General features: G+C 34.2%; 1 protein-coding gene across 1 annotated transcript; it reads right to left on the bottom strand.

The window, feature by feature from the left end:
* Positions 1–732: 732 nt before the first annotated feature.
* Positions 733–10372, bottom strand: LOC139087990 (uncharacterized). The gene is made up of 3 exons (XM_070636976.1): positions 10210–10372; positions 5701–6141; positions 733–5434 (listed from the first exon to the last, which is right to left on the bottom strand). The coding sequence occupies exons 1-3, from the start codon at positions 10292–10294 to the stop codon at positions 1089–1091; spliced, it is 4872 nt and encodes a 1623-aa protein (XP_070493077.1). The 5' UTR covers positions 10295–10372; the 3' UTR covers positions 733–1088.
* Between the last annotated feature and the right edge of the window lie 729 nt (positions 10373–11101).

Raw genomic sequence — 11101 nt, 5'->3', positions numbered from 1 at the left:
ACAGTCGGAATATGGTGCGTAGAACACACTCTTAGGCACCTTTTAATCCCTAGAAGTTTATCAGGAGGCACCAAAAAGTATATCTATAAAATGATGATCAGATTAATTATATTATATGGATCTGAGACCTGGAATATAACGGGAGATATAGCAGATATAATAATGAACTTTATGTGTTATTTTAGGATACTGATATGCGAATAAAATGGGCTGGTCATGTAATTAGAAGATAGGTAGACCAAAGAGCTCATTAGATTGCTGTGTGAGCAACGATGCAAAAGTGCTGGAAATTAGAAACTGACAGAAGTTATCTAAAAATTGATCCAATGGCTCAATTGGCCTCCGTGCGCCTTCGCCAAGCAAGTAAGTAAATAACGACGATTTGGACGTTCCATAAACTTTGTCATTATTTGACAGTAGATCTAGCAGTTAACTAGAAATTATATCAAGTTTTTATTGACTTTGGAATGGTGCCAAATATTTATTTACCATTTATTACCTGACTGATGGTATTCGGATAAATAAACTAATAATTATATGAATTATGCTGTATGAAAATGTTCACATCACCTGCTGAATAGAAAGAATATATAAAGCTTTTGAGTTGAATAGATACATGGCGCATCACATGATGAAAACTCTGGCAATAATGCTGTAATAATCTTAGATTTAAAGTAAATAATGTCAAAATCTTAATATGGGAAAGGCTTAAACATTAATTAAGACTGTAAATTGTGTTAATGCTGAATATTTATTTTATTGATCAATTTATAAAATATATTAATTTGAACCCCAAACCTATAAAGATGTAAATCTATGATTAATAGCAACTGATCTGATTTCTACTAAATATCAAGTTCGTTGTTGCTTATTTGTTAGTAATAAATTGTAATAAAAGTAATTCTAGATTAGATAATATAAGGTAAACTAGTATAAAATCCCATCAAGTATGTCGAGAACAGAAGTGGCAGGAGTCTAATGTGCAGGCGCTTCCCAGGAAAATAGTGGATTTCGGACTTCTAAACTCCTGCCAATTCTGCTTTGATGCTAGTTTTACATCGTACCTTAAAGTGCGGACTTTAAGAATTTTAATATTTACTTAATGACTCTAATAAGTCTGAACAAATATTAAAATTATTCATTTCATATTCATAAAGATCAATATCATTTAAAAGTTCAAAAGCATTCAAATTTGTTGGCTCAACTTCCCTAAGTAAAAAGTCTTTCAATGATTTTTCATTTCCCTTAAATATTTTCAACATATATTCAACAAATTTATCAATATTGTATCCATAAAAAAAAAGTTTTACCATCAAGTCACTTGGATGTGAAAGAACAATTTCCTGAATTTCAGCCAAACTGAAGTAAGTTTCGTAAATGTCTAGAACATCCGGAAATGAATCGTCCCTCCTACTAAATGGAATTAAAAGATAACTATTTGGAAAGCATTCGTATTCTGATCCACAGAAATTAGTTTTTCTTAAAAGCATTTTTTGCATGTCTCGCGATCCGTAAGTGACAAATGTGTCCCATAATAATTTAGAGTTCCTTAAATCAAATCGAGAAACTTCACGAAATGAGTAAAAAATTTTATCGATTTCATTTTCCGTAAACATTTTAACAGTTTTGTTTAAAAGCAGATTAAAGCTTCTGTCGTAATTTTCTAAGAATCTAGTGTCAGTGAGAACATTCATGTAAAGTTCCTTTTGTTCGGGTTTGCTGTATTTGTGGGTAGTGTAGTTGAATAATATATCAGAGAAATGAACACTCATTATATATATTATGAGTTCCTCTATCTCGTCGAGTGTCAAATTATTTGCAATGGAATTAAAAACATAATTCTCGTCATTATTGAGCTTTAAATCGTCATCAAGCTTATAAATATCGTGAACAACATTCTTATCTTTACAATAAGTACATCTTGACTTTTCGTAGCCATGTTCGTTCAACAAAAGGACGCCTTTTTGATTTTTACCTCGAATAAATCTGTCATATTCATCGTCACTAAGCAATGATCTTACTTGACTTTTGATCTCATCATAAAAAAGTGCTTCAGGTTTCTTAGTAGGGAATTTAAAGTAGGATGTGTACAATGTCTCATTCTCATCAATTTGAAGCAACTTTTTCAATACTTTCGGATCATGTTTAAAGAAGTTAACTAAGAATGAGAAGTCTTCAGGTTTAAAATCGAATAAAATTTTCTGATATTTTGTAGTTAAAAGCTTCGCAATTTGTCTTTGAAATGGTTTTGAATTTTCAGGAGTATTTAATTGAATGTAAGCATTAAGAAAGTTTTGAATTTTCTCATTTTTAGTAAAACTCTTAAACATTGCAAGTCTTCCTTCCGCTTCACCTACCGAAAGTTCATCATCCGCAATACAAAGACTTTCAATTAAATATTGTGCAACGAAAAATTCAGCAAATGTTCTGTGTGCAAATTTGACATAGTTGCCATTAATGTACAAAATACCCATCCGCGAGATTTCGTCACTTGTCAGTTCCGCTGGAATCTTTTGACGCATTATTCTTAGTTTTAATGCATTTATGGTGGTGGTTCGACTAGATGATTCCGTCTTTAATGCATATGACTGATAAAGTTTCATCATATCAAATCTTCGGCGATCTGTGAGGGAACTGTTAACAAATTTTGTAGCAAACTCGCTCTTTTGATGCCAAATATCAATTTTCTTCTTGACAAATTTTTGGTAAATTTCGTAAATATTTTCTGACTCATAAATAATTTCATCACTTGCGATTAATTCCGTGATCATTCCTAACATTAATGGTGTGTCAAAGCTTTGTTTTGACCCTGTTGACTTTACGATTTTTTGGACTTTATCGAGATAATTTGGAATTTTGGATTCGTCAATATTTTCGGACATTAAAAATTTTTTGATATAATTTTCTTGTTCGTCTGAATCAAATGGAATCAAGCTGTAAGTCTGGATGAGAAAGTTATTCTTTAGTAGATCAGAATACAATGGTCTTGTACATACTAACTGAATATTCGCTGTAGAATCCCTAATCAAGCTCAAAATACCCAAAACATGCTCACTATATTGCGGTGAAATTTCATCAAATCCATTCCAAAATAAAATCAAATTTCCTGACTTGAAACTAAATTTAAAAATTTGTCTTTCAAATTCATTCTTGGAACTAAGTCCGAAAATGGTTTCAAGCATGTTCTCAACATCATTTAAGGTTCTATTGCCCTGATATACATGCTTATAATCCTTCAAGTCAATGTACGAAACCCATCGAGTTGGAAACATTTTCTTGAATTTTATCGTTAACTGTTCAAATGTTATTGTCTTTCCTGTTCCTGCTTCACCTGATAAAATGAACAATTTTGAATCAATTGCGGATTTTAGAACTTTTTCAAAGTCAAGTGGAACAGAATTTGAGGACACTTCCTCTTTAAAGGAATCATAATAAACACAATATTCAAACCCATAACTTCGCTTTATTCTATCGATTATGTTCATTTGGTCAGATATATTTTGACTCATGAATTCCTGATAAAAGGATTCAAATGTTTTGTTCGATTTGGTGCTTGTTTCCCAGCAGTAGTACCGATTTTTTCCAAGGACTTCCAAAAAATAATAATAAATTTCACGAATGTTTGCATTTTCAAATTTCCGTTCAACATAAAATTTAGTTTCATTTTTAATCATATGATGCACGACTAGTTTCTGTCCATCTAAGACACTAACAATCTGATCAGATGTCAAATAATTAAAAATATCCGAATTAATCCCTTCCAATTTTTTCAATTTTAAACTTTCATCTTGGAAAGTAAAATTTGAATTTAAAACTTTATCCTTTAACTTTTCTGTCATATTTTCCCATGAATGTGAAATCACTTCCGTTACATATCGCAAGTATGGATCAGTCAAGTCTAATGGTTGCTTATTAATCATCTTAAGGATGTGATCGGAAGTCAAGTTATCATAAATGGTCGAGTTTTTAGCAAACAAATCAATAAATTCAAGATTTATTCCTTTATACAATACAGGAGCTTTAAAGACAGACATTTGGTCGTCATCAGACAATTCATTAAACTTATAAGTTGGTTTATAAAGGAAGTAAGCAACAAGAATTGCACCAAGAATCCCAACAACTGTTACAACAATTGAAATAATCTTAAACTTAGTAATTTTCTTATCCTTAATTTCTAAGACCTTTTCATGATGACTTTCGATCTCTGGCAATGCCTGTTGTAATTCTGGAACGACCTTTTTCTCATAAAATTCAAAAAGTTTAATGAATTTTGTTCGTACTTGAGCTAGTTTCTCGGGTAAGTTGCGGTAAAAGGCAAGTAAATGCACAACACGTACAATCAGCTCAGCATGAAAGTCTTCCTCAGGATAACAATTGTAGACGAGACCGATGATCTCTTCTGCTTCCGAATTTTCCTCACATATTCTTGATATTTCCTTAAATTCCATCATGGTCTTCTTGTCATCTTTTGTGTATGGATTTGCCTGATTTTTGTAGACTTGAATCATGACAAAATGACACAATTCGTGGATCAATACAGCCAATGTCTCATGTTCTGTAGCAGGATCAAGTAGTTGCTTAGCTCCAATATACATTTTACCAGATATGTAACAAACACCTTGAGTTGTCTCAGTAGCTGTTGGATCAAGAACATTGACAGCTTCACGATTAAAGTCAAAGACAATCTTAAAGTTCTTAGATGCAGCCACAATTTGAAGGATAATTTTGGTGAAAATATTCTGACTTAATAGTTCAAATGCTCTCTTAACTGTATCATGTTTATCCTTAACTTCTGTTTCATCAAAACATGCTGTAGAATTGGCAACAAGTGTGTGGATATGCTTCTCAAGAAATGGCTGTGAATATTTGTTCTGGATATCTCGGATCTGTCGTTGAATGTCGTAATCATTAATTTTTTCATAATATTCTGCTGGATCTTCATTGGAACCAAATCGAAGCTTTTTACTCAACAGTAAGTCAAAAACCTCAAATGACTTGCTTTCTAATGAAATCATTAATGCTGACTTATTCGAGAAATTGAAAAAATGACGCAAATTTTGATGTTGATTCAGAATTTCCTCAAGTTTATCCTTCTCATTGGAACTAATCAGCTTATGAACATCCTCAGTCACATCACAAAACTCCTTTAATTTCCCACTACACTCGCTGGATTCAAATGATTGCGGAAATGTCAAATTATTCTGCAGTAAAATGTACAGGACATCAAAATGTTTATTATCAAATGCCATAGATTGAGCACTGACTTTGTTGTCCATTGAGCATGTCTTCATCTTTAGTTTGAGGAGAATATTGACGATTTCTGTGTTTCCGGTCTCTGCAGCGAGCAGCAATAAGTTGAAGTCACGAGAATCCGCAATGAAATCCAGTTCAATTAAATTTAAACCAGATTGATATGAGAATTGACTGATTATGCCTGAATAACAGGAAAATTGATTAATAATTTGCATTGGAACCGAGTGGAGTGCTACAGACTGCAATTAATCGACCGTATTTCCAACTTAATACTTCAAAAACCTTTAACCAGGAATACTAAAGACTCTAACGTCCTGAGTATCCGTTCCTGAATATTATCAGTCTTCTGGACATACGGTCGATTAATCTCAACCTGCTTCATTTGGGAATTATTATGAAACTAGTCAGGATATCTATATCTATAATTACTAGTCAAAATCCACTTACCTATGTGATTATTCTTCAAAGATTTAGCCAAGAAGTCAGCCACAAATTCACACAACTTTAAACTTTCTTCCCAATTCAGCTTTTTTGGATGCTTGAGTTCGAAGAACTTCTCAATTTCCTGCGATTTCCACAAAATTGTCCATTGTTCTTCACTTTCAGACACAAGCATAAGAACTGGACATTGTTTGCCATATTTTGTGTTAATTTTATGAAGATCTGCAGTTTCCAGTCCAGGTACAGCACCAGGAAATAGGAATTTAGTAATCAACTGCTCTGATTGTTCAACTTTGGTGTTAAACTTAATACATTGTAAGAAATCATCCTTGCTGGTGCACGGAATTATGACAGGATCAATTACATCAATTGACTGGAATGACTTCAGATCAAGCATCTTTGGATCAAGTAGCTTATCAAGCTCAATAGGTTCGTAAATATTTCTGGCTATAAATGAAAAAGTATGTAAAAAACCAAACATTAATCCTATGATAATTTGGCATTTAAGAGGTCAGCAGCATTGGATCAATAAAATGCTCCGTGTGACTACGACCAACCCGCTGTTCTCAAATATGTACCAAACGAAGCTTGACCTACTCGCAAGACTGAACATGTCCGGAATTAGATTTCTATCAATTTTACTAGTTAAACATAATCAGCAAGTACATGAGTACTGCTTAATGATGGCGTGACCTGGCTCGTAATTCAATGCGGACATATTCAGTCATGTGAGTAGTATTTGAGCACAGCAGGTAGACTGTAGTCACATGTAGAATTGTAATGACTCAGATACAACCAAAACTGTGGCTTTTTGTGAATTGCTGCTTTTGACGGATCCTCAGAATCTGGTGATGGATCACCAAGTCAATCCAAGTATTACTACTGAGCTGATCAGGAAGACATTAATCGGGAAGTATTCAAGCGAAAGTATGGCTGCATAGGTCACACACTCCGAAAACGCAACACTAGAGAAAGTGACGTAAGTGGGAAGATAACACAAACTTGTTTTATCACCCCTGAATAGAATCCACAAGAAAAAGGTGCCCAGGTGCTTCAAAAGCAACTTGGCTTAGAACAGAAATGCGGAAATTTCAATTAGTTATCAAAACAGGTGAGATGGTGAGAATCTGGTTCCAGTAAATAAGTGAGTAAGTTATCTCCAAGGCTTTGACACTCGTTCATAAGCCCACTGGTACACATGCCCACTTGTACATATGTCCACTAGTGGAAAAAAAATACAAAAGTACTCGTTCTTATCGAGTTACTTCAGCGCTTTTTTTGTCCCAGCGATCAGTAATTGACTAACAAGTCACTTTCGGACCTAAAAAACGAAATTCAGTAGGATCCAGGTCACATCCAGATCTACAAAGAAGATCCAGTTGGATCCAGGTCACTTCCAAACCCACAACAAAACAAGATCCAGTATTTAGGCAGTAATTTTTGTAAAAATGAAAAATAAATCACGCACCTACTCAAATCTATGCTAGGTTTGTCTAGGCATAGGCATTCCTATTATAGACAGTGCCTAGGCAAAGGCAAAAACTATTACCTTTGGCTAGGCAGTGCCTTTGTCTAGATATTGTCTTTGGCTAGGTAAGCCTACAAGAAGGCCTTTAAATAGGCAATGCCTGTGATAGATTTTATGCCTTTTACAGCAAATCGATAGATGACAACTCAGCATAAATCTATACTTTCTTAATCAGTAGCTTCTTTGTCCATAATATCAAATCTACACGCTGAAACAGTTATTAAGAAAGTATTGATTTATTTATTGAGAATTGGCACACAGTCATTTATATATGTATAAAGCTTGAAGGTTCCAGCCTTATGAGATAGAGGCACTGCGATTTTAAATCTGTTGTACCACATCCTTTAGATCTACAGTTTATAGTGGGATCCGAACCACTTGCAAGCTCTGCACATTGCAAAGACACGATTACGTCATATGACCTAATATACATACAAAGTGTAGCTGTTTAATGACTGAATCAGAGTTGCAATCTGTGACAGGTCAACAGAAACAGTCCAACCGCGACAGGTCAGACCTGTAACAGGCCAAATTTGTCTACCTGTCAACAGGTAACGATCTGTGACAGGTCATCTTTTGACAAAACCTGTCACCTCTACCTCGCAACTCTGGTTGGAATGATAATAGAAACGAGAGCCGTAAATTCATCGCAGAGAGCTTTTATGGAACGGACCTGGATGCACTATAACTGACTGAATAATTGAATAGAGTGCTTACATCGAACCTAATTACCAGATTAGCAACTACACATTAAAACTGCAATTATGTTATGTGCTGTATACTTGAGCTTATATGTCTATAACTTTAAGAGTTCTTGTATGTAAGGTTGTCGCTCGATTTAAGAGGAAGGATAAATAAATAAATAAATTAATATATAAACAATGCAATGTACCTAAGTACAACTCGTGTGCGCAAGATTTCGTAAAGAAAGTCATCCAAATACTAGTATATCCTTGTATACCTAGCAGTGGAGACACATTATGTGCCAAAGACCTCAAAAGTCCACCCAACACACGAACCGAGCTTACTAGGACGGTGAAATGGAATTGAATCCAGGACCTTTGAAACGTAAGGCCAATGCTCTACCATTTAGGCTACTGATGTCATTTCACCGTTATCCAGGCATCAGAAAATCATGTGATGTTTTTTTTAAAAATTTACAAAAATTATTAAATGTTTATTTCCATTAGTGGGCATATGTACCATTGGGCATGTGTACGAGTATGCTTATGTCCCAGTGGAAATGTGTACGAGTGAGCTAGTGTGAGTGGACAACTTACACACACCCACACACGTTTCATCCGGATGAAATATTTCTTCATCTCCAGCAGTGTCAATGACTTGATGTGATCTTAATCTAACAGGATTTGTGATTTAGATTTGCATATTTATTGTACATTTGCTGATATGCTGCACACACATTATATTGTTCAGCTGAAATGACCACGTCGAAAAATTTATCACAAGATGTGACCTCGATCGACAGACAAAGGAATGGTTTGGTTCCCACTATAAACTATTGATCAAGTTTTGAGCATGGCATTGCACATAATGTACAGGAATGAATCCCAGAGGTCTAAACAGACAAAATGTTAGCTATAAATTCACTTTGATGGACTAGATAAGGTTGGGTGCCTGAGTGGCAGGAGTGAAGCAGCAACCAGACATTGATGAGAGTTCCGGTTTGAAACATTAGCTTAATATTATCAAAATAGCACCAGACTGTTATTTAATCTTAAATCCGGGACTTAATTGACATGATTTAAATCAGTAATAAGTTAGACCAGTGGTCAACAACCTGTATGTCAACAAAAATGTTTGACCTTGAATATTTTAAGATAAAGAAGATTGACAAAAATAAAATAAAAGACATAAAAAATCGTAAAATAATAAAATTCTAATTTGAAAAACTATAATCAAGCTTAAAAGCTATTTTATATCCTGTTTAAAATTCCATCAACAAACTATTTTTGGATTTCAGATTCAGATTTAGATTCACAAAATTTAATTTGCTTTCTTGTCTGTCGGTCGAGGTCAAATCTTGTGATAGAACAATAGACTGCATGTATGTAGTATCAGCAAATATACAATCAACCTGCATGTCTATGTCAGAGTTGGCAATATACCGACGGCAATCAACCTTATATCATCTATATTCGACATTTAATTGCGGCTGTTGACATCCAACACCAGTTATCGACCGATAGCCGATTGCCAACTCTGTTTTAAGTTTATTAGTACATGAGCAACTTAGTGACTAATTTTTTGACAACATCCACTTCCTCTCAAAGCAAAAATGAACATCAACTGCATTTGATGTAATTAAGGAACATATGTATCATGTGTGTAGCTTTATGCTTGCTATAACAAAACTTTCATAATCAAATAATAATAAATAAACTAAGAAATTGAAAGTAGACAGGCAAGGAGACATGCTTATGATAATGTTGACAAAATTAATTGAGTATATCCATAAACACGGACATAACCGTGAATATACTCATTTTGTGTAAGGTAGGAGCCATCCATTTATTACGTAACGTGTAAAATTGACTTTATGAGACCGACACTTCCCACCCTCCTTCCTTTCCAACAATATCTTGACCCACACCCTCCTTAACAAAATCCTAATATCCAATATAAACGTTACGTAATAAATGAACAACCCCAAATGCCTTTTTGAAGAACAAAAACATTTTTTTGTCAATTAAAATTATATCTGATAATTTGAGACTTATTGTACTAATGACTATACAGTAAGGAAGACCACAAATATGTCAAAGATTGCAAACATCACCCAAGCAGGTAAAGAGTATGCTGTCAAGTGCATATTAAGCAAGCTCTCGAGAGAATCCACATTGCCTGTTAGGATCAGTCACTAATAATTTACAGACACTTTGAAGCATGACTTAGCACTTGATACACAATTTTATTTATTTTATCACAAAATTAGAATTATGGACTTTAATAATTACAACAAGACTTACCTTCCGATATTCCAGACTGAAATTTAAATCCAACATTTTCATTTTTTGTTGATTTTTTATTAAAAATTTTCACTTTTGTGTCCATCGCAATTTTATCACTTTTTTACTTTTTATTGGCACCAATATTTTATTAAGGCACTCGACTCATGATTGCTGCTCAAAAGTTAACACGAAACTGTCCTCATTTAAGATTATTTTTCTTAATTTATATCATTTTATTCACATAGCTTTTATGTATCACAGAACAAATTAATCTCATGATAACAACCAATTTTTAATTTTAAATTCAAATCATAAAATACACAAATTTATTAATCTCATCCAGCACAGTGAATATTAATAAGACACCAAATGGACATTCATTCGATGCCACATATTTATGATTAGGAATGGCAAGCAATTTATGTAAATTATTAAAGAAGGATTCTCAAGATTTAGAGAAATGGCAATGACCTTCAAATGAGAAGCTTGTGTAAAAAACAAGTCAGTAAGACATCAACAAGAATATTCAAATGATGAAGTACAATTGGATTCGATGTATAATTCATAAAAAGGATGTCAATGCTGGGTGTTGGTCAACGGCACAACGGGAAACCCGCGGGAAAAACTCGCGGGATTCCCGCGGTAATCTGCGGGAAAAAACCCGCGGGTTTCTGCGGAATTCTGCGGGTTTTTGCAGGATTTTCCCGCGGGTTCCCGCGGGATTTATATTTTTTTAAAAATTTTAAATTTCTTAGTGATTTGTTCCCGCGGGTTTTCCGCGGGTTTCCAGCAGGTTTCCCGCGGGTCTTCCGCGGGTTTTTCCCGCGGGTTTCCCGCAGTATTTTCCCGCGGGCTTCCGCGGTTTTATCTGCGGGTTTTCCCGCGGGTTTTTTTCCACACAATAATATAA

This window comes from Chironomus tepperi, unplaced genomic scaffold (assembly GCF_022539635.2).
Source record: "Chironomus tepperi strain 1889 unplaced genomic scaffold, CSIRO-AGI_Ctep_v1 contig_158, whole genome shotgun sequence".
In the NCBI taxonomy this organism is placed as follows: domain Eukaryota; kingdom Metazoa; phylum Arthropoda; class Insecta; order Diptera; family Chironomidae; genus Chironomus; species Chironomus tepperi.
The sequence above is the reverse complement of the archived record's forward strand: the minus strand, read 5'-3'. Positions and strand labels throughout refer to the sequence as shown.